General features: G+C 62.9%; 2 protein-coding genes and 2 long non-coding RNA genes across 7 annotated transcripts in view; 2 read left to right on the forward strand and 2 right to left on the reverse strand.

The window, feature by feature from the left end:
* Nucleotides 1-17: 17 nt before the first annotated feature.
* Pnpla5 (patatin like domain 5, triacylglycerol lipase) lies at nt 18-12,713 on the forward strand. Its single transcript, XM_005338601.3, has 9 exons — nt 18-2,406; nt 2,783-3,015; nt 4,656-4,721; nt 4,922-5,131; nt 6,550-6,610; nt 7,218-7,379; nt 8,903-9,035; nt 10,880-10,996; nt 11,483-12,713. The coding sequence occupies exons 1-9, from the start codon at nt 1,860-1,862 to the stop codon at nt 11,580-11,582; spliced, it is 1,629 nt and encodes a 542-aa protein (XP_005338658.3). The 5' UTR covers nt 18-1,859; the 3' UTR covers nt 11,583-12,713.
* On the reverse strand, nt 3,395-12,000 carry LOC120887254 (uncharacterized). Its single transcript, XR_013440172.1, has 2 exons — nt 8,621-12,000; nt 3,395-8,196 (listed from the first exon to the last, which is right to left on the reverse strand). It is a non-coding gene; the product is annotated as an uncharacterized LOC120887254 (long non-coding RNA).
* A 3,645-nt stretch (nt 12,714-16,358) lies between the features above and the next one.
* On the reverse strand, nt 16,359-19,944 carry LOC120887260 (uncharacterized). Of its 3 annotated transcripts, none has more exons than XR_005730407.2 (2): nt 16,967-19,944; nt 16,359-16,533 (listed from the first exon to the last, which is right to left on the reverse strand). It is a non-coding gene; the product is annotated as an uncharacterized LOC120887260 (long non-coding RNA). The 3 variants fall into 3 exon arrangements; XR_005730406.2 differs by having other exon boundaries at nt 16,710-19,944; XR_013440173.1 differs by lacking the exon at nt 16,359-16,533 and adding an exon at nt 16,612-16,828.
* Nucleotides 19,945-20,012: 68 nt separating this feature from the next.
* Nucleotides 20,013-27,284, forward strand: part of Sult4a1 (sulfotransferase family 4A member 1) — a 22,631-nt gene continuing 15,359 nt past the window's right edge. For both annotated transcript variants that reach the window (XR_013440174.1, XM_005338585.5), the window contains exon 1: nt 20,013-20,222. Coding sequence is in view for 1 of the 2 variants with exons in the window: in XM_005338585.5 (XP_005338642.3) it covers nt 20,054-20,222 (169 nt within the window). In the remaining variant the exon portion in view is untranslated. The remainder of the gene's footprint in view (nt 20,223-27,284) is intronic.

The following is a 27,284-nucleotide window of genomic DNA, read 5'->3' on the forward strand; positions in this document are numbered from 1 at the left end:
CAGGAAGTGTGAGTCATCAGGAAGTGGATCCCACGTCCTCCAAGGTCTAGCTGACCAAGCAAGCGCCGGCCTCCTCCTCCTCCTTCTCTGTCAATGGCCTGGGCCATGTGGCTTACTGACCTCTGACCTCATATGTTGGAACCACATACTTTCCTTAGACCCCAAGATTTCCAGATTACCGCCCCCACCTGCTGATGGCCAGCCTGTCTGGCCCGCTGGGTTCACCAAGGTCCAGTCCTCTTCCTACCCCCACCCCTTTGCAGGTTCCCTCTGACACGCCAGCCGCTGCCTCCGATCATGCCTTGGTTTTCCTTTCCTTGTGGCCTGCACCTGTCCCGTCTCTCTCCACAGAGACAGAGAGACGTAGACTACAGAAAGAGTTTCTTTCCTGAGCCGTTTGAGATGAGTCCACAGATAATCATGCATCTGTTCCTGGATACTACTGTGAGTTCCTGAGAGCAAGGACGTTTTCTTACATGAACTTGGTAAAAGGCACATTGACAGGGCACTGTTACTTATGAACTCAGGTTCATATTTAATTTTGCCAACTGTCCCGGTTGGGTATTAACTAAATGTGTTAGCTAGCTTGATTTAATCATTCCTTGTACCCCTAAACCAAACCACTAGAATATGTCCATTTAAACTCGGTCAAGGAGAACGATTTCCTTTAGCTCTTGGCCAGCCGCCCCACTCCCCGCAGGATCTGGCACCGCCCGGTGTGCTGCGTTGCTGGACTGTGGCATTCAGCCGGTCAGGTGCATTAACCACATCTGACCCAGGATATTTTCGATGTTGAGGGGTCTCGGAGAGGTCACAGGAACACCTGCACCCTGCTTAGTAGTCTGCTCTCCTCTCCTTTCGTTTCTTTGTCTTTTGTGATCTTGACCTCCTGTGGTCCACGAGGGTCCACCCATTCCCATCCAGCTGGCTGGTCCATGTCCAGCTCTGCCGTGTCCCCGTCCCTCCTGTCTAGCCCGGCTCATGCACTTCATCTGTTTCATTTTATGACTTTATTCCCTGCCCCTCGCTCCCCTTCTTGGCTTCCTTGGCCCCCAGGGACCTCCCAGTTTCCGAGAGGAGTTTAAAGCCCAGTCCTGTTTAGAGAGGGTTTTAAACCCTGCGCACAAACAGCTGCCGTCAGCTGCTACTTTCAAGCCCCCTGGTGACTGACTCGCCCATCCCCTGGTGGGGGTGCAGGGCCCAGGCAACCCCAGGAGGCTGCCTCCTCCTCTGCGCAGCCTGTGGCCTCATCAGAGGGTCTCACTGCCCTGGTGGCCAGGGGAGGTGTGACTGGCTGTGTGAGCCCCCTGCCTCTCCAGGACTCAGCCTGCTCTAACTGTGGCACCCTTGTCCCCACACCTGCAGCTTGTAAGGGTGACTGCAAAGGAAGCACCTAGCAGGCTGATGGGGGATCTGCTTTTGGCCACCCAGAGCCTGCTGTCCCCTGCTGTCAGCCCCGCCCGAGTGCTGGGCAGTTCAGGTGGGTCTGAGTTTGGGGTGTAGGGATCAGCATGAAGGGCTCTGTAGGGTCTCACACCCAAGCCCACACTTTATGTGAAAAACCTTACCCTGAGGCAGCGAGGAGTCCGGGGAGCCTAGAGCTCGTGGGGTCTCTGGACCCCAGACCTCCTGCCTCCCACCTCTCCCGGTCCCTGAGGCAGCACAGCTGTAGAATTAAGTCCGATTGGACCCCCAGAACCAGGGCTTGTGGGTCCTCCTCTGCCACTTCCTGGCTGCCCCTCTCTCTGACCGCACCCAGATTCCTCCCATTTGAAAACGAGGTCGGACGCCTCAGGTGAGGACTGGGTACCACTTCCCTGTGGTGTCATTCAGATCGGGGACTGAGATCTGCGCCCAGAATGGGAGAGTGGGGGCGGAACTTCCGCGCGCAGAGCCTGCCCGCGCTTCTAGGGCGCACCTGGGGCGCACCTGGGGCACCTAGCGGAGTGATCGCGGCCACGGAACCTCATTGGCCGGGACTGCGGCTGACTCAGTCTGGGGAGGGGCAGGGCAGGGGACGTCCACACCGAGGGCGGGCTCCCGCCAGAGCGCCACTTGTGGGCTCCATCCCTGACCAGCGCCCATCCCTGCTTGGACCCCGCGCGTCCCGGACCAACGAACCCTCCTCCCCCGCCGGGCGCCGCATCCAGTCCCCATTCGCCACCGACGCCCCTTCCTGGCGCAACTTCGGTCGCGTCCGGGGGGCCCCGCCAGCTATGGACTTCTTGGAGGAGGGCAGCTGGAGCCTGTCCTTCGCGGGAGCCGGCTTCCTGGGTCTCTACCACGTGGGCGTGACCCAGTGCCTGAGCCAGCGTGCCCCGCGTCTCCTCCAGGGCGCCCGCCGCTTCTATGGCTCCTCGTCTGGGGCGCTCAATGCCCTCGCCATTGTCTGCGGCAAGTCGACCGGTGCGTGCGGCCCAGGCTGCCCAGGGCGCGGAGTGGGGAGGAAGGCGGCAACCTCAATCCCATCCATCCCAAGGCGGGAGGACTCTTGATGGGGGCGGGGGGGAGTCGAGAGAGATCCTGCTTGGGTCTGTTTAAACTGGGGATTACATTTGCCCCTATTTGCAGAGCGGGGTTCTGGGCTCAGAGACAGGAAGACTTCCCCAGGTCACTTGGGGGCAATAGGCAGATGGAGCCTTTGAACCCAGAGCTTGACATAGGAATTCTGCAGAGGGGTGGGCCCTCCTCTCTGGTCGAGCTCCAGCAGGGGGATTGGCCGCAGGGGAGTGCAGCTGTCCCCTCTCCAGGGCTCAGGACTCCTCTCCCTTCCTCCCTGAAGACTTCTGCTGCTCCCACCTCCTGGACTTGGTCAAGCACGTGGAGGGGCTCAGCCTGGGCATCTTCCACCCTGCCTACGCACCCATCGAACACATCAAGCAGCAGCTGCAGGACAAACTGCCAGAGAACAGCCACATCCTGGCCTCCCAGCGGCTGGGCATCTCGCTGACCCGCTGGCCTGATGGCCACAACTTCATAGTCACTGACTTTGCCACCAGAGATGAGCTCATTCAGGTGTGCAAGTCAGGGACCTGGGGCTCGGAGGCAGAGGGTAGAACAAGAGTGACTCTGAGGTGCTTCCCAGGGGCAGAGGCAGGTGTGGGAGCCTGGCGGGTGTCCAGGAGAGGAAAAGGGGGCTGCAAAGTCTGTTTCTAAATGCAGAGTCGGGGCAGAGTGGATGGCAGGGGTGTGTGCTTGCTGGGGAGGCTCCCTGGGCTGCCCTCAGAGGACCAGGCTGGGGAGGGGGCAGAGTCAGGACCGACAGGGCCTGCTCTTTCTGCCCAGCCCCACCCACCCATCCTCCAGGTGCATTCCCCTGCCACAGTGCTGGATCGAACCAGGGCTTCCCACACAACAGACAGGGGTTGTGCCACTGAGCTAGAGCCCCAGGCACTTTTGAGTCAGTGAGCAAGGCTTTATTGAGCATCTCTTCTGCACCAGGTCCAGCTCCTGGCATTGTGATTACTAGGGAAAACATCCTGGTCCCCCTGAGGCTAATGTGGATTGGACAAGTTAGGAAAGGAGCCAGTACTGGAACAGAGCAGGAGGCAGACACAGGGAAGACCAGCAGGGAGAGGCCCTCAGGCATGGCCGTGGGGTGGTAGGGAGGGCTGAGTGGAGCTGGACCCTGGGGGAGCGCAGACAGGTAGGGGGACAGGTCTCGGGGAGCAGCGGCTGAGGTGGGGAGTCCTGCCGCCCCCCCCCCCCCCGCCTGCAGCTGTGCCCGTCTTTCCCATCATGGGCTTTGTCTGCCACCCACCCTGGGTCCCCATATAGGGCACTTCATCTTGGTGCTCCCCGTCCCCAGCACTGGGACCATCTCAGTTCTGAGATGGCCAAGTCATAGGTGTCTGATATTAGCAAGCCGAGGGGGGAACCAGACCTGCTGTAGGCTCAGGTCCCTCAGTTCCTGAGGAAGCCAGCTGGGGACCCCATAGTGTGTCCCAGCCTCCTCTCCTGGATGGTGCAGAGTACAGACTTGGCGCATCATAGGTGCTCAGCAGACGTCGCTGTTGTCACCAAAGCTAATCTACAGAAAGGAGGCTCTCTCCTGCATTCCGGCTGGTCAGGCCAGGACAGGGTCTGCGTCTCCCAGAGAGGGTGGGGGTTCCCTCTCAGGCAGGGTCTATGCTCCTCGTGAGTGGGAGCACCAGTCAGCGGTGCCCAACCGGGAGTGGGTTTGCCCAGCTTATCGAGGTTGCCACACGTCCTGCGGTGCACAGACATTTCCATCTCCCCGTGACGATGTATCAGTCTATGCCCAGGGGGCTTGGTCTTCGGTAGGCATCTCCTTTCCAGGAGAGAGTAGATGGTGTTTTCCTGGTGGGTGAGTGCACAGGGCCTTGTGGCAGGTGCACCTGTTGATCAATGCCCAGGGGACAGTCTGTGGGACTGTCCAGGGGGGCGTTCCTTCAGGGAGGGTGAGGATGTGGCCTTGGTGCCGCTGCTTGTCTGTGCGGCTGGGGGTGGGGTCGCAGCAGCAGCCATGGTGGGCAGAGGTCCCCCAGCAGAAAGGAGGGGGACTCTTCCCTCCATCTTCCCTTGAGGGCTTGGTGGCCCCTCCGCACCTGCACACAGGACAGGAGTCGCCTCCTCTGTGCCGGAGGTCCCTGCCCAGGAGCGAGAACTCACATTCCCGTGGCTCTTGTCCCCAGGCCGTGGTCTGCTCCTTGTACTTCCCCTTCTACTGTGGGACAATCCCCCCTGAGTTCAGAGGGCAGGTGAGTGCCTCTTGAGTGTCCACAGCTCTGGGCAGCTGGGTACACGCCCCCTCTTTCTCCTTGAGCCCCTGCTGCGTGCCCAGCCCTCCCCACTGCGGGGCCTCGGGAGCAGGAGGGTCACTTGCTGCAGGTTCTTGGTGTGGAGGAGGGCGGGGGCGTCCTGAGAGGGCAGCACAGCCACCCGCCCACCTGAACTGCAGCGCTACATCGATGGGGCTCTGAGCAACAATCTGCCCTTCGCGGACTGCCCTTCCACCATCACCGTGTCCCCCTTCCATGGGACAGTGGACATCTGTCCCCGGAGCTCTTCGGCCAGCCTGCACGAGCTGAATGCTTTCAATGCCAGCTTCCAAATCTCCACCAAGAACTTCTTCCTGGGGTTCATATCACTCATACCCCCCAAACCTGAGGTAGGTCTGGGTCCCCCAAGGTGGTGGCCGAGGCCCCGGGCCTCAGACTCTGTGCCACGTCTCCTCCACCCCGCTCAGGGCAGTTGCAGCACATGCCGCATCTCACACCAAGCCTCCCGTCCGAAGCCAGGGTTCGCACCCTTCCTTCCCTCCCTCAGGGGCTGTTGAGTTAGGACGCGGCTCAGGCTGGGTGAGGACGCAGTGCTGCTGAGCTGGTTTGCAGAGGGGCCTTGGCCTGTGTCCCCCCGGGCCAGGCGCTGTGAGCAGGTGCTGCTATCATTTCCATTTCTCAGAGGACACAAAGGCTCAGACACCGCAAGCAACTTGCCCAAAGTCACACAGCTGAGATTTAGACTCCCAGCCAGTCTGGACTCATGTCTCCACGGCTGCCCTGGACTGTGCCCATATGGGCCATCTGTCCTCTAGGGAGGCACAACAAAGTGGACAACCCACCTACGTTTCCTGCTTTTTACCCTTGCATTTTCTGGGAGATGAATAATTTGACAACAGTTGATGGTTGCAACAAGCTCCTCCCCGACCACGCCCGGCTTGCCCGCCCTCCTGCTGCCACGTGCTCCATGATGTGTGCAACAAGGTCATGTCCATTTGCTGTGTCCTCCGGCTGGGTGCCGTGGTGCACATTTGTACTCCCAGCAACTGGGGAGACTGAGGCAGGAGGACCACAGGTTCAAGTTCAAGGTCAGCCTAGACAACTTAGTGAAACCCTGTCTTAAAAAATAAAAGCATCTGGGGAGGTAGCTGTCCCATCCCCAGAACTAAGCAAACAAATAGAACAAAAAGCAAAGATAAACAAAACTCACTCACGAGGTCCTTTCCACACCACCGCGCGGGCAGAAACTCCCGCTCCCGAGTATAGAGCAGGAAATAGAGGCTCTCAAGAGACGGCACTGTGGTCCAAGGTCACACAGCAAGCAGGGGAGTGGGCAGGCCTCCGTCCCCATCTGCAGGTCCGTCTCCCTGCCCGTGGCACTCTGAGCAGGCCAGTGTGGGCCTGGTTCCTCTGCCACTCAGACTAGTCTGGAAATGAACATCCAAGGGCCCAAGGGAAGGGCTCTCTGCTCCCCGGTCTTCCAGGGGAGGGCCCTGAGGCCCAGGGGCAGGCTGGGCAAGGACTGGCAGCTAAGAGTCCCCAAGGAGAGCAGGATGTGGGGCCAGGGCAGGGGGGACCAAGCCAACCTCTTCTGCCTTCAGCCCTATCTGCCTTCCTACCTGGCGCCAGGGTCTGCCAAGGTCCCTCAGTTCCTCAGGGTCCCCCAGGTCCCTGGGCCCTGCCCAGGGTTTGCTCGAGGAGAGTAGGCAGGACCGAGACCACCCACTGAACTCCAGTCTCCAGTCTGGGACGGGCTGACCGGTGTGAGCCCAGGCCTGGCCCACTTGCCCTGCCCTGTGTGTCGCAGGTGGTGGCCGACAACTGCAGACAAGGGTACCTGGATGCCCTGAGGTTCCTGGAGGCACGTGGTGAGCGGCAGGGGATGGTGGTGGGCTGTGATCGTGTCCCACAGGTGCCAGGCAGACCCTGCCTTCCAGGCCTCTGAGCCACTAGGGACCTGGGCGCTCTCATCCTCTCTCAGCGACACCTGGGGACCAGAGAAGAATCACGCAGGTCCCTGGTGCAGGGTGACAGTAATGGGTGCAGAGAGACACCCCAGGGAGGGAAGCTCCAGGCTGTGGGAGCCCAGGGGAGACGTGGACTCAGCCTGGGATGGGGAGAGTGGTGCGCTCGCACCGACCGCAGGTGGGAAAAGTCTCCTGGGCTGGAGAACTGGGGTGTCACCCCCGCACAGGCCCCATGCTGCGCCCCACACGGAGGGGGAGGGAGGTGGACGTCGGCCGAGCACAGCCCGCGTCGTGTCCTGGTTGCGCCTAGTTCTCAGAACCCCTCTGCCATCCGACTGTCACAGAGAGGGAAACTGAGGCACGCAGGGTCACGCAGCTGGCAGGCGGCGGAGCCAGAGTTTGACCTGAGTCCTGTCTTCAGGGTCAGGCCCTGGAGAGCCACTGGGGAGGGCAGACAGCTGGGTGTGGGCGGGGGCGACTTGTCTGTCCTCTTCCTCCCCCTGGCCAGGACTCACCAAGGAGCCCGTGCTGTGGACGTTGGTCTCTAGGGACCCCCCAGCACCCCCTGCTAGGACCCCGGACGACGGCACGTCTTTCAACTGCCATGTGCCCACCGTGTTGGTCAAGGACGTGCCCAGCTTGGAGCAGCTCTCGCCAGAACTGGAGGCTGGTACTGCCCCTTCCTGCCCTGGGGTTGGGGCCAGGGACCCTGCCGTGAAGTAGCGTGATCTACGGGGTCAGCGCTTATTTAATGAGCACCTGCTAAGGGCCAAGTGTGCGGAGGGCCTTTTACGGGCTGCGTCACTCATTCCTCCGCAAACCCCGCCCCGCCCCCGCTTCCACGTCATTCTTACCCCATTTCTCTGATGAGGAAACTGAGGCTCAGGGACAGGGACCGGGCGAGGTCACAGAGCCTGAGGGGGAATTCGAATTCAGGTCTGTGCTTGAGAAAGGGCAGGGCAGCGGGTATGAGAGACACTGGGCTCCCGTGAGGAAGCCGGCTTTCGAGCCTCTCCTGGCCACCCTGGGGGCAGTGGGCAGCGAGGGAGGGACTTGTCGGGTGACACAGCCAAACCCTGGCAGAGGGAGGCTCTGCTCTGAGCCTTTTAGTCTCACCTTAGGTTTAACTAAGCGTCTGGATCTCAGCAACAGGAAGGGGCAAAGCCCGTAGGCACAGATGGTGAGGGGGAGTCCGAGATTTCAAAGGTGCGAGCAGCAGACACCCAGGAGATCCCGAGGGTCAGGGAGGCCCACGGGGCACCAGCACAGTGGTTGGGGGCGCAGCTGAGATAAGGGGCCGGGAGGCCAGGTCAGTGGCTGCCCAGCTGTGGAGGAGAGGGCTGGGAACCGGGAGGAGAGGTGGTGGTCCAGGCCTGGGCAGGGGCAGGATGCCGGGGAGGAGGTGCCTCTTCCTGGTTCTGGATGGTGCTGGTTCTGAGCTGAGCTTCTGAGGTCCAAGCCTGGGATCTGCAGGCCTCACAGTGTCCCTGCAGCCACACAGGGCAGCCAGCCGAGAGGGAAATGACAGCACAGGCCCCTGTCCACTCCCTCGATCCTCACCCACCTGCCCTGGGAGGAAGGTCGTGCCCGTGTCCTGGTTTTATCTGGGCCCAGGGAAGGAAAAGGACTCGTCCTGGGTGGGGCGGGTCTTGGGGCTGTGTTGACTGGGCTGGCCCTAGATGGCGTGGAGGCTGCTGGCGCCCCCAGGCCCACACTGCAGCCTGGAGGCTGGGATCTAGGCTCTGGCTCTGGTCAGTGAAGAGGGGACTTAGGAAATGGTTTCTGTGTTCACAGCTGTTGCTGAGGGTAATATGCCATGTGCTACTGCTCTGGAGGGGGTGTGGTGGGGACCCAAGGGGCCACGACAGACTACCCAGAGGGCCGGGAGAGGTGTGGGGTGCTGACAAGTACCATCTGGTGATGATCCTTCGTTTAGTCACTTTTCCACTCTGAACCTCAGTCTCCTCGTCTATGAAAGAGGCACACCATGCCCATCTCCAGGACATCAGTGAGAGGGCATGTGTGAAGGGCTTGGCACCCTGCTGGCACATGGCTGGGCTCCAACGGTGCTGTGTCCATCTGTGCAGAAAGGGGTGGGGTGGGGCACAATCTGTGGGCTGCCAGCTCTCAGGTGCCTGGAGGGCTGGCTGGAGGTGGGCAAACGGCCACAGCCACGAGGTGACTCTCTTGCAGCACTGAGGAAGGCTGTCAGGAGGGACCTCGGTGCCTGGGCCCGTTTCCGCCGGTCGGGGCCCGGGCAGGTGCTCTCGTACCTGCTCCTGCCCTGCACGCTGCCCTTTGAGTATGTGTACTTCCGCAGCAGAAGGTGAGGCGCAGTGGGGTGCTGGGAGGGACCTGGCTCGCAGGCAGGGTGGTGGGGAGACCAGCGTCCATGGTGGGCTGGGCGCTGGCAAGTGGCCCAGGGCCTTGGTGGGCTCCTCCACAGGGGAGGACAGGTGGGAGGCGGGCAGCAGCTGGATCCGGAGCCCAGGTCAGCTCCTGGCCCTGCCCTGCGCCTGGGACCTCTGGCCCCTGCTCTGCTCATTAGAGTCTCAGAGACGATGTTCCTGGGTGACTCTCAGAGCTGGTCCAGCTCAGATTAGCTGTGTGGCCTGGGCCAGCTCTCTTGACTGCTCTGGGCCACGTTAACTCTTCTCTAAAGCAGGGCTGGCCGAGATTCGGCCCCCGTCAGCCCTTGTGATGTGCTGAGTGACTCCTCCATTCACTCTGCCACTAGCCCTTAAGGGTCTGGGGCGAGGGGGCAGCAGCTCCTGTGGGGCTCACCACCCACTATTTAATCATTGCTGTGCAACTTCAGCTCTTCCTGGAGAGTCCTGGGAGAGGTCTACACTGGCTCTGAGCTGGCACAGCTCATACTAGTAGCTATTTGGCCTGGAGGGCTGCCCAGAGGAGATGACTTTGGAGCTAATCTGAAGGATGGATAAGAGTTTGCTAGGCACAGGGGAAGGGAAAAGCATGCCAGGCATAAGGGACAGCATCTGCAAAGGTCCTGGGGCAGAAGAGAGTAGGGCACATTCAAGGAGCAGAGAGGGAGGCCAGCTGGAGCTAGAAGCTGACAAGGGGCCACACCAGGGCTCTGCGGCGGACCGAGTGCTCTTCATCCTGGTGTTAGATGGGGGTTCAAGCAGGGAGGTGACACAGGGAGGTCTGTGTCCCATGCAAGGTCCGTGACAGTGAGTCACAGCCTCTGTCCTGCTCCACGTGAAGCTGATGACTGGGTCAGCCCAAAGCCAGGAGAGCGCTTTCTACCTACAGATTCTCCTCCTGCGGAGCTGTTTACTGAAACTACAAGTTGAAATTTAAAAAAAAAAGTAGATTCTAACCTTTGCAGCTAAAAAAAAAAAAAAAAGATCCATTATGTGAGCGCTACAGGGTCCTCTCAGAACACGGGAAATGCCCCCGTAGTTTTTCCCATCACCCCACGCTCCACGCGTAGTTTGCATTAACAGGGGCAGAGGGCCCAGAATGAGGGAGGGGACGGTCCGGCTTCCGTTTGGCTTGCTACCTGGCCTCCTCTGACCGTCTGCCCGCTGCAGCCCCTGTTCAGGCCCTCCCAGGGGGCGTGGCGAGTGGGCGGAGGTGTCCAGCCAGTGCTTTTCAGAGACAGGTAGAGGATGGGCTGGCGGTCCTGTGGGGTCCAGCGGCTCTGCGCACCCTGCACCTGGTGCTGGCTGGCCACGTCAGCAGCCAGGAACCCCGGGGGCCTTGCCAGGTGACGTTTCAGGAACCTCGAGAGGGAGAGTGGACGAGGGGACATGAGGAGGGGTCAGGAGCTGCGGGCAGGCTGACGGTCCTCGTGTGACAGGGGAGTAAAGCGGCAGACAGGTTCCCGAGCTTCTCAGGTCACGTAGCTAAGGAGCAGGAGAGGTGGGCGGCCCCTGCCTGGCCTTAAAGCCCCGCCCTTTCCACCTTGGGCTGTGCCCTGTGCCCCACCTGTGCCCTCGCTGGTGACCTGAGGCCCGCCACCTCTGCCGCATTCAGAGCCCATGGTGGATCGTGGTGCCCGCTCTGCCATGGTGGCCCACACCTCTGGACTCTTCGTACCCATCTGGGTAGCCCCTTCCTGTGGGCTGGTAGCTCCCTCAGGGTCTGAGGGGAGGTGGCCTCTGGGCTGGCTGCTGGGCGAGGCTGATGCTGTCCCCCGTCCAGGGTGGTGATCTGGCTGCCGGACGCGCCCGCAGACCTGTGGTGGATGTGGGGCCTGGTGAAGAGCACGGCTCTGGAGATCCACTCCAGGACCAAGGCCCGGCTCCTCAGGCTGGTCAGGTGAGTGGACAGGGGCCTGGGGGCACCAGCTGCTTCCTAGGACCCGGGACAGGCAGTCCACACCGCTGTCCTGGGCCCGTGCTGTGCCGTGAGGAGGACCTGGGTTGACTTCTCTGGGGCCAGTTCCCCGGTGGGTCCGTGTGACCTGCAGGGGACAGGAGGATCCCCTGCTTTGCCATCTCTGCCAGTCCTGTGCTGCTCCAGATGTCCCCGTGAGGCCTTGTCCAGGCTGGCCCGTGTGCCCAGCGAGCTGCCTGGCTCCTCCCTGGGCCTGTCTCCTGCTGCAGAGACCCCTGCCCTCCCCCTTCCTCCTCCACAGCCGTTTCCTTGTCCTGGAGACCGGCGGGAGTGGCCAGCCTGGTTCACTGAGGGCCTTGGGCAGGACCCCGACGTCAGCCTGGGCGCAGTGCCCCAGGGTGCCCCAGGGCCCCGCCCTTCGTCAGCCCACAAGCCCTGGAACTTAGTCACCACCGGTTCCCTCCGCAGTCCGCCTGTCACCGTGGTCGAGGACACGGCCCCCTCCAGCCCAGGGAAGCTCCTTCCATGGCCCTGTCCGCAGAGCTGTGGTCCACCCTCAGGTCTGTAGTGCAGGGCAGGGTCAGCCTGTGACGCCCCCAACGTGTCCTGCCTCGTCCGCCCCAGGATCTGCCATGCAGTTGACCTGGGTTTGGCTCACCTCCAGGAGCTGGAGCCCGCCGCTGGCCCAGGGAGGACGCTGGACTGCTGGGCCTTTGGGTTTTCCATGTATTTTTGTGGGTGCTTTATGGCTGTACACAGTGGCGGGACGCGACGTCACACACTCGTCCTGCACCCAGGTGGCAATATCATCTGGCCCCTGTGAGCTCCCTTCCCCTCCCTGGTGCCCCATTTTCATGAGACCGCCCCTGCTTTTCCTTTGTGCTCTGGAGGCACACCACCCTGGCGCCTTGCTGCGGACCTGTGGGCAGTTATCTCCCTGGTGGCCAAGGGCCCCTGCCCTCAGCAGCCCCTGCTCCTTGGAGCCTGTCGCTGGAACTTCCTGTTTGGAAGAGGCCCTGGTCACCCTGTCCTCCTGGCCACCCGCTCCATCAGGGGTGAGAGGATGGCAGGGGCCAGCACCCGGCCCAGCTCTGGAGTGTCCACCGGGCCGTGGAGGGCGCCTGTGAGGAGCAGGACGTGGGGTGCCCGGCCAGGAGCTGTTGGCAGCACGCTGTCCAGAAGTTGGGGCCACCGAATGCCCAGCTCAGGGAGCACAGTGAAAACGGGGGGCTCCCTTCACATCCTGTCTGCCCTTCTCTGACCCGAGCTGGCGGGGCGCTGTGCGTGTGTGGGGGACCCAGGGACCTGCCTCACCCAGGGAACCTCCCTCTCTGCCGGCCCTTGGTCCAGCCCGTGGGGGGCCCCAGGGGAGATGAAGCCGGGAGCGCGGGCCGAGTCTTGGGGACCCCAGCTGCAGGGCTTCTGCTGGGCCCCGAGGCCCTGCCACCCCGCAGCCTACTCCTTGGGAGGGCTCCTGGCAGGCGGAGCAGGCCTCCATCCTCCCCGTCCGCTGCGGGCAGACAGGCTGGGCCTCAGGCGCCCGCGCTCTCCTGGGAGTCCCTGCACTTCCTGCCCCAGCAGACCCCCCCTCCCCCGGCCAGGGGCTGGAGGGGGTGCGCAGCTCCCCCTGGGCATGGGGGGGCGGGAGATGAGGCCTGGGGAGAAGGGACCAAGGAATAAACAAGATCAGAAGAGAGAAGGAGTCACTCACTGTCCAGCTTCTGCCCAGTGAGTGCTGGGCTCTGGGCACCAGCTGCCAACAGAACTTCCACTCCCTGGCGAGGGCGAGGGGCGGGTGAGCGGGCACTGGGCAGCCAACGGACACTGCTCCCAGGGGTGGCAGCTGCAGGTACCCCCAGGGCGGGGAGCGCAGGGGGCAGCCAGGCCACTCAGAAAGGCCAAGAGTTGGAAGCAGAGGAACAGAGGGCCGGGGTGCTCCTCGGGCCTGGAGCCGCGAGGCCAGGGAGGACTGGGCCTTGGGCAAGGGAGCCTGGGTGAGAGAGGGCGAGGGGACGGGCCACGGGAGGCTCTGCACACCCATTCCAGCACCACCAGGCGGAGCTGGCCTCTGCCCCACTTGCGGTCTCCTGGGTGGGGCACAGACACCACCCCCTGCAGCAGGAGGGGCCTGTCCCACTCGGGGCATGTGGTCCCCAGCTCCATGGCCCACGGCCTGCACAGATGCTGGGTGTGGGGTCCTCCAGAGCAGGGGAGGCCTGGCCACCTGGGACTCCAGGCTGAGGGTCTAGATCCCAGGAGGCCTTGGAGGACATTCTTGCCCCTGGCCCTTTGTCCTGGTCACAGATAGACAGGAGTGCCATGGCCATAAGCACCTGGCCTCCCTCGTTACCCTGCCCCATCATCTCTTTACTCAGTGCCCTCTTTGTCCCATTGCTGTTCTGCACCATAGATGGGGACAGGCAGCAGGCTACCCTCCTCCCCGTCCACCCTCTCCCCTGACCACCCTCCCCCCGTCCACCCTCCCCCGCGTCCACCGGCCTCCCTGTCCACCCCCGTGCCCAGCAGCATGCTCTCAGAGGGGAATGCTGCCCTTGCGCTGACCCTCTGCTCTCAGACCTCCCTGGGATTCTGTCACCCGAGGCTCGGCCGAGGTGCCACCCTTCCCCCCATCCACCCTCCCCCCTGTCCACTCTGCCCCCCATCCACCCTCCCCCTGTCCACCCTCCCCCCTGTCCACCCTCCCCCCGTCCACCCTCCCCCCGTCCACCCTCCCCCCTGTCCACCCTCCCCCCGTCCACCCTCCCCCCTGTCCACCCTCCCCCCGTCCACCCTCCCCCCTGTCCACCCTCCCCCCGTCCACCCTCCCCCCGTCCACCTTCCCCCCGTCCACCCTCTCCCCGTCCACCCTCCCCCCGTCCACCTTCCCCCCGTCCACCCTCCCCCCGTCCACCTTCCCCCCGTCCACCCTCTCCCCTGTCCACCCTCTCCCCTGTCCACCCTCCCCCCTGTCCACCCCTATGCCCAGCAGCATGCTCTCAGAGGGGAATGCTGCCCTTGCACTGACCCTCTGCTCTCAGACCTCCCTGGGATTCTGTCACCCGAGGCTCGGCCAAGGTCGTGTGCCTGCAGCTTGACAACCGCACAGGCCATTTCCACGCCCCCCAGGGCCCACACTCCACAGCTTGTAGTGCTTTTCCGGTTCCTGTCCTGTATTGGGACACGGATCCCCGCTCTGTATTCTGTCACATGCCCTGCCTGCCCCCCTCATCTGGGGACTCTGTGGCAGGTCCCTTGGTCACTCCAAGGCTGCTTTGCATGGCAAGCAGCTGTGCCTTGTGACCACTCTTCAGGGACATCCCTGACCTGGGATGCTGCTCAGTCAGCCCCAACCCCTCACCCCTGCAGCCCCTCACCCCTGCAGCCCCTCAGTCCTGGTTTGTCCACGTCCCTCTAAGAACAAGGGGTCCAGCAGCGCCAGGATGGTAGGACCAGCACTGGACCCAAGTTGACTCCCGCCTCCCTCACTGTCTCTATAATGTAGCCTCAGGATGAATGAGCTGACCCAGGCCTCCCTGCAGCGGGTGCGTCCCGCGGCTGTGCCTTCCTTGGCCTGGGGTGGCGGCTCTCACAGCCCCGAGCTGATCCGAGTCATCCCCTGCCCTGTGCTCCCTGTTACCTGTGCTCCCCCGACACGGGACCCTGAGAGGCTCCAGAGCAGAGGACACGTCTGGGCTCTGAATTCAGGCCTACTGGGCTTTGAGTCCCCTCTCTGCGACTGGCATGGATGTGACCAGGGAAGCCCTCACCTCTCAGAGCCATTTCCCTGCATAAATGGACCGGTGTCCACGCTCCTGGGGTATTTACTTGAAACAATCGAATGCTCCTCACAGTCCCTGTCAAACAGAGTCAGTGCCCAGAGAGGCCCCCGGGGGACATGGAGGCACCGCCCCCCTTCCCCTGAGCCGCACAGCAGCCTGGGGGGTGCTGGATGAGGTGCAGGGAGCTGTGAGGGACCCGTCGGTGGGTGCTGGAGCCCCCTCTGGCCCCGAGCCGTGGCCTCCTGCAGGTGTGCCCAGGTCATGGCCTCCCTCTTCCCCACTGGCCCACCGGGGGCCTCTGCGGCCTGCAGGCAGCTGTGGCTTCCAGTCCTGGGCGTCTCCCGGGCTGGCGTCCAGCCTCCCCGCTAGGCTGAGTGCTGAGGATGAGGGCCACCTGGTGGATGTCTCCTGACACCCGAGGCAGACGCCTGCCCCAGGGAGCCCCTGCTCCTTTGCCGCCTCCGTGGAGGCAACAGGGAACCCCACCCCAAGGGGACACCCCTCAAGCCTGTGGAGCCCAGCAGCCTCTTGATTCTCAGAGCCAGCCTGGGAGGTGGGCACTGCTTCTCCCAGGGAGGGAGACCACGCTCGGGAGGAAAGGGGGCAGGCTGGCAGCACCAAGTCTGCGCTCGGGCAGCAGGAAGCTCCCAGGCCACCACAGCTGCACTGCGACCTGCTCCGAGGCACTGAGCAAGTCCCTCCTTGATCAGCCCCTTGTTTTTAAGATGAGCTGCTTTCTGAGGCACCTCCAGCCACACCCGAGCCCCAACACAGTTGATCAATGTCCCTGTGCCAAGAGGGGGAGAGAGGACTTCAGGAGCTGGCCTCTGGCCTCGGTCTTCGTGGACGCGAGAGCTGGGCTGGCAGGAAAACCATTCCTGGGGGGACTACAGGTGCACGGCAGATTGGGGTCACCCCGTGTAATCTCAAGCGAGGAGGAGTCTGGGGTTAGAGAACTGTGGGCCACACAGCCAGCCAGAGGCGAGAGCGGCAGTGCAGCCAGGCCAGCTGTAGCTGTGCCCTGACGGGACAGTGGAATGCTGGGCAGGAACATGCTCAGGTTCTTCTACAGAGATTCTGATGCAATTAGTCTTCACCTAGACCTGCCCTGGCGGGAGTGTGCCTGAATCCTGTAGTCCCCAGACACTAGTGTTTTCAGGGGCCACCACGGGGGTGTGGCCACCTGAGTCAGCATCTTGGGTTCCAGACTTGCACAATGTCCTCTGTAGCAACAGGGCTGCAGTTGGGGTGACCTCTGTCCTCGCACTACCATGGCTGGATTAGGCCCCCCAGCAGTGTCTCAGCCTCCAGGACTCGCATCCCAACTGCAGATCGGGTCATGACAGCAGCTGGTGTTCAGCCAGGTTAAAGGGCACCGCTGCCTTCCAGTGGCCGACCCCGGGGAATGTGGTTGGAGTTCTTGTCTCTTAGCGACCCATCAACCAGGCGTTTATGAGTTACATGATAAGACACATCTGGTTAGTGTGTTTAGGGGTGGACGGGGATGTAACAGGGCTGGATGATTGTGGGCATAGGGTGATGGGGACAGGTGAGTCACGACACCATTCTGGTTTTGTGTATGTTTGACATTTTCATAACCAACAAGTAATTAACCTTAAAAAACTTAACAGTGGGGCTGGGGATGTGGCTCAAGCGGTAGCGCGCTCGTCTAGCATGCGTGCGGCCCGGGGTTCGATCCTCAGCACCACATACAAACGAAGATGCTGTGTCAGCCGAGAACTAAGAAAAAATAAATAAATGTTAAAATTCTCTCTCTCTCTCTCTCTCTCTGTCCCCCTCTCTCTCACTCTCTCTTTAAAAAAAAAAAAAAAAAAAAACTTAACAGTGCACACAAACAGGAGAATGTGCCTCAAGACAGAACGTAGACAAACCCAGGGTTCCCAGAGTGAGTTTACCCAGGGCCTATGGGAGGGCAGATCAGCGGCGGCCGCGAGCGTTTAGCACCTCGGACAGCGACCTGCGGGCCAGTCTCTGAGACCGCGAGAGAGACCCAGGACCTTGTACTCTCACACACCTGGGGACAGGGTGTTGGTCTGAAATGGCAGCCGGCGCTGGTGGACCTTTTTCATTCTGCTCTTTGGGGGTTTCTTTTAGAGAGCGCTTGACCTCGGGCTTGCTTCTATTCCCGGGGCTGCTGATGGACTCCACTTACCTGCATTTCTATGGGACGCGGATGCCACACAGTCCCTATTTACAGCTGTAAGCTAAGGAGCTTTTGAATGAGCCTTAAAATCAGGAGGTTCGAACCCTCCAACTTCTGTTCTTAGAATTCTTTTGAGTCTTCTAGGCTCTCCGCATTTCCAAATCTTAGAACCAGCCATCAATTTCTGGCTCCAGTGAGGTTTTGGGCTGGGGTTGTTCTGCCTCTGACTGCGGCTCAGGGGAGGGGCTTCCTAACAATGTTGGGGCTCCCAGTCTACAAATCTGGTACACCCCCGTTTCTTTAATTTCTCTCATCAATGTGTTGTAGCTTATGGTATAAAACCTTGCTTAGGTTCTCTTAGATTTGTTCTAGGTACTTCCTGTTTCTTTGATGCCATTGAAAAATTTAACTTCCAATTGTCTCTTTCTGTTTGTTTCTTGGCCTTTGTATCCTACCAGGTTGCTAAACTCACAGGCTTTAGTGGCCTTTTTGCAGATTTCTAGGGACTTTCTATGTTACGAGTTTTTTCTTCTGGGGGGAAAAATGAACTTATTGAAAAGCTTGCTACAATTGTGGTGGTAGGATCATGACTCTCCAAAATGTCCACTTATTTTTTGGTTTTTCGGATTAAACCCAGGGTGCTCTACCACCAAGCTACATCCCCAGCACTTTAAATTTTGAGATAGGGTCTCACTAAGTTGCCCAGGCAGGCCTCAAGCTTGTGATCCTCTTGCTACAGCCTCCCTCCGGAGTGGCTGGGATCACAGGCACGTCCCATTGTGCCCAGCAAGATGTCCATGTTTGATCCCCAGAACCTGTGACTATGTTATATGACAGAGGGAAACTAAGGTTGCTAATCAGCTGACCTTGAAACAGGGGGATTACTGTGATTTTTCCAGTGTAATCAAAGGGTCCGTAAAAGTGGAAGAAGGAGGCAGAAGAGTCCATGTCAGAGGGATACGTTGTGAGGAAGGCTTCCCTAGCCATGCTGCGTCTGAAGATGGATCAGGACCATGAGCGGAAGGTCGTGGGTCCCTCTAGAAAGAGCCAAAAGCAAATAGAAGAGCTGGAGAAAGTGGGGACATAGATTTCCCAGAGCTGGAGGCTCTGGAAAGGGACACAGCTTGGTCCCCTCCTTCATTTCAGTCCAGCGACCTGTAGGCCTGAGCCTGTGACCCTCTGTCATGGCAGCAATGGAAACGAATAAGCATGCACCGTCACCTACACGCACCTACCGTGGCCTCTGCCACGTTTTCTCCCCTGGTGGGTACAGACTGTGCGTTTGCGGTAGTGTTATGCTGTGTGGTGTTTTTGGTAAAATCATCTGAAAACAAGTTGCAGACATAGTTCTTCACCCTCGAATGCCTCAGCGTGAGCCATATGAACCAAAGCAGGTTCCTTCACACAATCACAGTACCGTTCTCAAATTCAGGAAACTCGCAGTCACTACCACAGTATCGTCCAATATGGTTCACCTTCAAACATCGCAGATTGTCTCAGTGACGTCTTCTCTGGCTTTCTCTAATGATGCAGAGTTCAATCCAGAATCCCGTGTTGTGTTTATCAAATCTCTCTCATCTCCTTTATCTAAAAGAACAGTTCTTTCAGTGCCCCCCTTTTTTTGTGGGGGGTCTTTATGACATTGACATGAGTGTCCAACCTGACCCTCTTCCTGGCTGTGCCCAGATCCTGATAGTCATTGGGTGGGGGTGGGGCAGAGGCTGAGGGAGGCTGGAACTCTTAGAGGACAGAAGAGTGGGCATCGGGAACTCACTCAAGTGTGGGGCCCTTCTGAGCACTGGACCCTGTGCACACCCATGAAGTGGGCCTGCACCCATGTCCATGTCTGTCCTTCGGTCTGTACTGTCAGGTAACAACAGAGGGTGTTTCCTCCACTCTGGAGGGTCCCCTGGTGTCCCAAGTAAGTACTATTCTGACCTCTGTCACTATAGATGGTCTTGCTTGTCCTTGAACTGCACATAAATCGAATCCTACAACATATGTCTTTTGTGGTGGGTTATTTGTCATTTGACTGTGAGATCTGCCTGTTGTCTCATATACCAAGGGATTCTTCTCTGCTGCCCTGGGGCCAGTCATCCACTGTAGGATTACACCGGTCCCCACTTTTGTCCAGCATGCTCAACGGTTCCCGAATTGGCCTGCAGGAGCTCTTTCCACTGTGTCCTGTGAACTTTTGGCCAACTCGGATCATTTTGAGCACTGACTCCTCTTTTAGGTCAGCCAGGTGTTGCAGGCTCATCTTGTACTTTCCTGGCCCAGCCCTGGAACTGGCCTTTCTCCAAAAACCCCTGGCTCCTCTGGGTGGGGGGTTCCTCAGAAATGATCGGCCGTGGCTCCAGAGGAGTTCTGTAATGTCACCACCTGAGGTCTTTCCTGCAAAGCTGGGGATACATTTTTTTTTTTTTAAATTCTCGACTTCACGCTGACACCTCTAGTTCCAACCCGATACCCTGGGGTTCCTCCTGCCTCCCCACCGGCTCGCGAGGCGGCTCTGCAGCACCAGGGCACTCGCTTGCTCAGAGCGTTAGCCTGAACCAGAGGCCCTTTGCACGAGGCCAGTGGCTCTCCACGTCCCTCCCCACGTCTGCGGCGCAGGGCGACATACCGCCGAGCCGGGCCGGGCCTGGCGCACCTGCAGCGTGGCCTGTCCCCGCGCCCAGCGGCGGCACCTGGGCACCAGGAACATCCTCCTCTCCCCGAGGAGGCCGAGCCTCAGCGTCGGGACCAGGGCTGCCTTCATCTCGGCACACAGTAGGCGCCTGCGAACGCCCGCGGGGCCCGGCCCGTCCGGAGCCTCCCTCGGGCTCGTGGCACCCGCACCGCGCCGTCGCCGTGTCACCGCCCGGCGACCCCCGCCCGCCCGCGGACGCGGCTCCGGGAGCCGGGCAGGTGCGCGCGGCCGCCCTCCGCGCTCCGCCGGCCGCCGTGCGTGCGGGCGCCGTGACGTCACGCCCGGCGAGGGGCGCCGTGCGTCGGGCGCGGCCATGACGTCATGCCCGCGGAGCGCGCCGTGACGTCACGCTGCGGCGCGGGCGGCGGGCGCGCGGGCGCGGGCGGGGCGCGGGCGGCGGCGGCATGGCGGAGAGCGAGGCCGAGACCCCCAGCACCCCGGGGGAGTTCGAGAGCAAGTACTTCGAGTTCCACGGCGTGCGGCTGCCGCCCTTCTGCCGCGGGAAGATGGAGGAGATCGCCAACTTCCCGGTGCGGCCCAGCGACGTGTGGATCGTCACCTACCCCAAGTCGGGTGAGGGCCGCGGGGCCGGGGCGGGCGGGGACCGCTGGACGGCGCGCCCGCCACCCAGCCCCGTGCGGCGCCGCTACCCATTCCCCTTCCCGCCGGGTTCCTGCTCGGCTGTGTGACCTTGGGCGGGTCACCCAACCTCTCTGGTCCCGGATCCAGCCGGCCTGGGATGAGCGCGGAGTCTCCGGAGTGTCGGTGGCCATCTGGGGAGGCGGGTGACGCGGGCTCCTTGGCAGCCTGGGCCCCGCTGGGGGATGGGGCCAGCCGTGTCCCGAGTGTGCCCCTCGCGTCCCCGTGCTGCAGGACGGCCTGCATCGCCCACGCAGGACCCGGGGCAGTCACGTTCCCAGCGTTAACCCATGTGGACACGAGCAGTCTGGAGGGCGGAGATGGTCACCCCCACCTTTTCAATCTGGGCACTAAGGCTCAGAGAGGGGAGGTGGCTTGTGCAAGGTCACTCAGCTGTGCGTGGCAGACCCGGACCAGAGAGCCAGGCTGGGGACCTCCAGGCCTGCGGTGCTTGCCTAGGACCGCTGGAGTGGGGAAGAGGGGGACCCCCCGGGTTCCCTTGCTGTCACTGTTTGGGGGAGACGTCTGAGTCAGGGCCACTGTGTGGTTTAGCCGGTGGCCAGCCTGGGGGTTGCCTGGGACCAGCAGCCGGGCAGGAGCCGGGCAGGAGCCGGGCAGGAGCCAGGCAGGAGCCGGGCGAGCTGGGTCTTGGCGTCCTGCTGTGGCGCCCCAGGCTCCACTGGGAAGGCCAGGAGGGGCTGTCGGTGGAGGGCTGGTGGCAGGGGCTCCGAGGGCCCCCGGCAGTCAGGTTGCCGAATGTCCCTGTTCCCTGGGCCTGACCACAGCCCGCAGGCCCTCCTGGCCGTTCTTGGGAAGAGGAAATGGACAGAGAGGGGCACGGGCAGCTTGCTGTGGCCAGGGGCAGGCCTCCACCACCCACCCAGCGCTTCCACTCCAACCCTGGGTCCCTGTGGGAGGAGGGTGTGGCCCTTGGAGCAGGTGTGGAGGGCCTGGTGGCCTGGCCCCTGGGGTGGGCTGGGCTGTAGCAGTTTTGCTTTGCGGTGGGTGAGTCTTCACCTGAAGGCCTGCGGGGAAGATTGAGGACAGTCCCACCTTGGCTTGGGACAGGATCTGCCTGGGACGGAGTCCTAGGGTTCTGGGTTGCTGGTGGGACCAGACCATGGTCCTGCCTTGCCTGTTCCCTGGGGGGGAGGGGGAGGCTGCGGAGCAGCCCCTGAGGCAGGGCAGGCCTGTGACTGTGCCCCGCTGAGCCCTGCACTCCAAGGACCCTGCGCTGGGGCCTGGCGGGTTCTGCTGGGGGCTTCCTGGGTTCCTGAGGAGGACAGATAACCGGGGTCACACAGAAGCACATCGGAGACTCCAGCCAGGAGGGGAGCCCCGGCTTCTCTGTCCCTAGGTGAGGCCTGCAGGCCCCGCGCAAGGCCCCTTCACGCTGCACCAGGGAGCCCCGTCTTGAGTGGGCAGCAGCTGTCTGCAGCCCGCGGCTCCCTGCACCCTGACCTGTGGTCAGCCGGGGTGACACCGCCACCAGGCAGCTCAGCTCTGTAGCTTCAAAGCCCTGGTTCCATGGTCTCAGAGGTCCGTCCCGAGAATGGGGGTGGCCTGGTGGGGCCCCATTTCACAGGTGGAGTTGGAGGCTGCGGCGGGGAGTGACCCTCGGAGCCCAGCTCGCGGGCCTGGGACCCTCCTGGGAGGAAGAGCCGCCTGCGCAGGACCGTGCCGGCTGCTGCTCCCTGACCTGTCCCCCCTCCCCACTCTGTCCCTCCTGGCTCCTTTCCTCTTGTGGGCGGTGGCATCGGGGACAAGCCCTCAGGAGAGGGGGTCTCGCCAGCCTGAGTCCAGGGACGGTGTCATACCCCCGCCCTGCCATGTGTGCACAGAGCTGGGGACGTGCAGTGAGCAAGCAGCATGTGCACCTGGCAGAGGACCGGGGACGCCCTCCCTGTGGCCAGGGGAGCTGCAGGGCAGCTTGGGGCCAGGTCTGGGTGCTAGCGAGCAGCCGGAGTTTTGGGGTGGCTCTCACTCAGAGTCACCCTTCACCTGTGCGGGGCGGAGGCGGTGCCAGCTCGGGGCCTCAGGGGGTCGTCCTCAGCACGCGCTGGCTCTTACCGCGGGGCCTAGACCCTGGGGAAGGGTGCAGGTCTGAGTGCTGGGTGAGGGGGGCCAGTCTGCCGGGGTCCTCTACCTTGATTTTAGGACCTCCGTGGAGGCTGGCTCAGAGTCACACAGCCGCCAAGGGACAGAGGCGAGCTCTGTCCAGGTCTCCTGGTCCGTGGCAGCTTCTCCCCTGCCAGGGTCAGTGCCTTTGGACAGTCGTGGAGGCCCTAGGGCACTGGCCCTGGGGGGTGGCCTTCTCTCAAGTGTGATTGACCCGGGGGTCTCGGCATTGAGGCGTGGGAGGTTTTCGTCAGTGCTGAGCCCTCTCAGGTGGACTTCGGTGCCTGTTCGTACGTCCTCGCCACGTCCTCCCCTCCCCTGCCCTCTGCCCCCTCCTGACCGTGGGGCACCGATCCCGCATGGAGAGCCTGCTTCAGCCCAGCGTTGCTGCTCACCCGTGGGTGGACCTTGCGCTGTGGCTTACCAAGGGGAGCCTCTGCCTCCTGACCCCTGGTGGCCACTGGGGAGGCCTGCGGGGGTGGAGGGCTCCGAGTGGTCACTTACCCCCGCAGCCGTCAGTGGCCGCTTGCTGTCCTCTGTGCCCACCATGCCAGATGCGCTGGTGGCCACCTTGGCACACACTGCCGGGGGAGTGGACCCAGTTGGCGCCTGGATCGGGGCAGGTAGCCGGGACCGGCTGCCCCTTCCCAGAGGGTGGGCACCCCGGGTTTCCAGCGCCCGAGTCTAGGAGACCCTAGCTCCCAGGTGGTCAGGGCCCAGGTCCTGCAGAGTCCTTTCCTGGGTCCCCAGCCCCCGGGGATCAGTGGCCTTCTCAAGAAGGGCTTCTGTGGAGAAGGCTGTGGTCACCAGGTGCCGGCCTCTGCCTCCTGACCAGGGCCTTCCCCTGGGTGACAGCACTGGCAAGAGTGTGTTTCTGACTGGGTGGCTCAGGTGACAGTGGGGACGGTTGGCCACCCAGGTGCCACTAGCCACAGGTGGCTGTTTGATTCACAGTCAGACTGAGCTGACCCCTTCAGGTGGCCCTGTGGCTGGCGCCTCCCACCTTGGGCAGCCGCGAGGGTGATGTCCAGGTGAAGCTGACCTAGCCTGGCAGCCCAGAGCCTCTGGGGAGGTCACCACCTGTTCACGGCCCAGGATTGCCGCGGTGTCGTGTCTGGGAGTCCCTTGTCATCGTAGGCTGCTGGCTGTGGCCGTCACTGCCGTCATCTGGGGCTTCCTGGTCCTCGTGGGGGTGCGTCCAGGGTCACAGAATGAGCTCCTGGTTCAGCCAGGCGGCCAGCTCGCTGGCATCACCTCCCCTGGTCCTGGAGGGCTGTTCTCCAGTGACAGGAGAGGAGCACTGCTGCTGGCCGGGCGGCCTGGCGGAGTCCTGGCCTTGCCTGGCCGCTGTGTGGCCGTGGTGGGCCCCGGGCCTTCTCTGGGCCTGTTGCCCCTGCCGAGCGGGGGTCTGCAGTCCACGGGGTCCCTGAGTCTCCACCTTCCCGACACGGGGTGAGGAGAGACGGGGTGAGGAGCCGGGAGGCTCCCTGCTGGACCCAGGCTGGACAGCTGCTGGCTCCTGTTCCCCTGCCGGGGAGGCTCACCAGGGGGCGCTGTGGGGCGCCGAGGCTGGGTGGGCGGGGCTGCCCAGGCAGCAGGGGAGCAGGTGTGTTCGGCTTTCTGCACCCTGGATCAAGTGTCCCTAGGTCCCTCCTGGTGTCCCGACCACCAGACAAGGTGCTGGCTCTGAAGCCTCCCCTTGAGGGCCGGAAGGCCAGGCGTCCTGCTCTGGCCCTGGGTGCTAGCGCTGCCTGGGGGCCAGCTGCTGTAGGTCAGCAGCCCTCACCTGTGGGGCGCCGTCCCCCCAGCAGCAGGACTCGGGCATCATTAGTGTGTCCTGGGGGCCCCTGGAGGTTGCTGGGATGGCTGTTGGCCCCATGGAAGGCACGGGCCGGGGTGGGCCTGTGAGCGGGCTCTGGTGGGCAGTAGGGTCACTGGGCTGCCTGCTCCTCCACTCCCCGTCCTCCTCTGTGTGGCGGACTCTGCAGAGCTGGGGACGGTGGGCAGTGTGCCTCCTCCTCCAGGAGTGGGCTGTCCCCTGAGGGAGGGAGAGCAGGGTGGGCAGCGTCTGCAGGGACCTCCGTGCGCCCCTCGGGCTGCTGCCGACAGGGAGCACCTGGCAAATGTGGCCTCCAGGTCCCCACGGGGTGTGGCCTCACCTGACCCGCAGGAGGGGCTGGACCTACAGCACCTGCACCTGAGCAGGAGGGAGCCGGAGGGGGGCCGGAGGGACGAGGTTTGTCCAGAACGTGGTGGCAGAGCGCCTAAATGGCTGCCAGGAGCGCGACCGGCAGGGACCAGGGCAGGGACCAGTTCTGACCGCAGAGCTCTGGGAGTCAGGTGGTGGTGGCCATGAAGGGGTGCCTGCCGGGCAGGGGCGGTTCCTCCTCTGGGGACCAGGTGCAGAGGCTGTGGGCACGGGCACCTGGAGCGCAGGTGAGGGCGGGGTGGGGGCGTCTGTGAGCGTGGCGGGCCCGGCCCTCCTCTCCTGCTCCCAGGTGCGCCCACCCTGGGGTTGATGGCGTCCTCCCTGGAGAAGTTGACCCTAAGGACAGGCTCGCCTGGGCCTTGGTGGCCCCGAGGAGCGGGGGCCTTGGACACCGGGCCTCCTGCAGAGAGCGGCTCACAGCCCCCGCTGCCACCTGGGGAAGAGGCGGGTGCAGGTCGGGCTCCGGCCCCAGGTCCCTGCTCTGATGGTCTGACCCCAGGACGAAGCGTCTTTCCCGGGAGGTGCTGCTGGGCTGCAGGGTGCTGACAGGCTGCCCGCCCTGGGCCTGGGCGCTTCTGCCCCTGAATCCCAGGGACTCCCTGTGGTCTGCCAGGTCCCAGGGTCAGAGTGTGCTGCCTGCCACCCCGGGAGTGTCCACCTGGTCACTCTCAGAGTGACTTCAGCCTGGCCAACAATTCCTGGCCAACCCCTGTACACTGGGCCCCAGGGGAGTACGTGGCTTCTGTCACTGACTAGTGGTGGCCCTGCCTGTCACTCCCCCGGCACACACAGGTCACCGGCCTCAGGCTGGGTCCTGCTCACATGCCCAGCTCCCTTGCGGCTCCCTCCTGTGCGTTGGTTTGGTCAGCCTCAGCCGTTCCCATGTGGCGGCAGCCACCGCGCCTCTGCCCCACTGTCCTGCTCCCGAAGCTGCCTGTGGCTCTCCCTGGGACTGTCCTCCTGGAGGAGTCCCCTGTCAGACCCCGTGGGACAGGTAGGACAGGAAGTTCTGGGCTCTGGGACAGGGCGGGCCCCTGGTGAGACCTGAGAGGCCTTCTTGAGGACAGGGACCCACGGGTCAGTCCCCATGGCCAGGCAGAGGGCAGCCTGCTGAAGGCCTGGGCTGCTGCGCTGGAGGAGCTGGAGGCTGCTGGGGCTCAGAGGCCTCCTCGGGGCAGGTGGCCTCCCAGGCCCTGGAGGGACCGTGGTCAGGGGTGGGCAGCCTGTGCAGCCCCCACGGTGCGGCTGGGTGAGGGACTGAGGTGGTGAGGGCCGTGCGGGGACTGCGGCGTGGCCCTGGGCAGGCCCCGCAGGGCTCGGCTGGGCTCTGGAGCCTGGGCCTGGCCCCGGGTGCAGGTGCTTAGGCACACACCTGGGGTGGGCAGGTGATCAGTCAGTGGACACCCCTGGCTCCAGTCCTCCTTTTCTCTGGTCATTTTGTCAGGTCAGCTGGCTTTGTGCCCTCAGGAGGCCAGGGCCTGTACCCTGCGCTTGACCTGTGTCCCGCCCTGCCTGGTCCCGCCTCTCTTGTCGCAGCCCGGAGCGGGACAGAGGCCTCTGCCTTTGTGGGGCGGGACGGGGAACAGGAAGGAATTTGCAGCTGTCCTGGGTTGCTGGCACAGTGGGGATGTTGTGACGGGGTGCAGGATGGGTCAGGGAGCCCTTGCTGGGAGGTGACATTTCAGTGGACACGTAGAGGGGGCAGAGGTGCCGACTGGGCTCGGGCAGGTACCACCAAATGCAGACAGCCCCACAGGAGGACCGGGCTTGGGCAGAGACAGGCTTGCAGCTTGGGACCTTGCCTTGGCTCGGGGAGTGTGCAGTCTCCAGGGCTCACAGCCTGGCAGGCGCCCTCACTTCCACGGGTCAGTTGCTGTACTGAAGGCATGCGTGAAGGAGGGCGCACTGGCAGCAGTATGGAGCCACGTGGCTCATGCAGGAAGCAGTTCACGTGGGAGAGGAGGGGTCAACTCAGCCCCAGTGGACTTGGCTGAGGCCAGAGGCAGGGTAGCAGCACTGCCAGCGTTGCCACTGGGTGGCCATTTGCTGAGGTGGGCAGTGTGGGCTGTGGCCAGGCACTTGGTGCTGCTCTAGGAAGCAGGGTCTGCCCGAGACTGGCCTGCAGGAGTGGGGTGGGGTAAGGCCATCGTGGAGGGTGCCGAGGGCCGCGGTCTGGGCCAGAGGTGGAGAGGCACAAGGGACAGCACTGGGACCCCCAGAGTGAAGGTGGCCCCATCTGTTCTGCGGGTCCTGGGGGTGGTGGCAGTGGGTGGCCTGGCCCACGGGACCAAGGTGCCAGGAGCGAGGGCACAGGCTGGAGAAAACATGCGGCCTCCTCCCTGGCAGTGCTCTGGGCCCTCTGCTGGCTCCTGGGTGTCCCCCGTCCCTGGAGGCCAGAGCAGGACTGTGCCCAGAGTAGGGGCTCATCCAGCACGTGGGCAGGCTGGCCTCCACCTCTTCCTGCTCTACCCAGCCCTGAGCTGCTCGGTGGCCTGTGGGCGTAGCTGGTCCAGAAGTGGGTTATGTGGGGACCTGCTGCCCCGGGCTCCATGGGGGGGCTGCGTGGCCTGTAGGGGCGGCTGTGGGGGGGGGGTCCCTGCAGCCGCACTCCCAAAGGTGCCTGAGGCAGGAGCAGGAGGCAGCCAGAGGCCAGGGCCCCAGGGTGGGGA

Source organism: Ictidomys tridecemlineatus, chromosome 6, assembly GCF_052094955.1.
Source record: "Ictidomys tridecemlineatus isolate mIctTri1 chromosome 6, mIctTri1.hap1, whole genome shotgun sequence".
Classification (NCBI taxonomy): Eukaryota; Metazoa; Chordata; class Mammalia; order Rodentia; family Sciuridae; genus Ictidomys; species Ictidomys tridecemlineatus.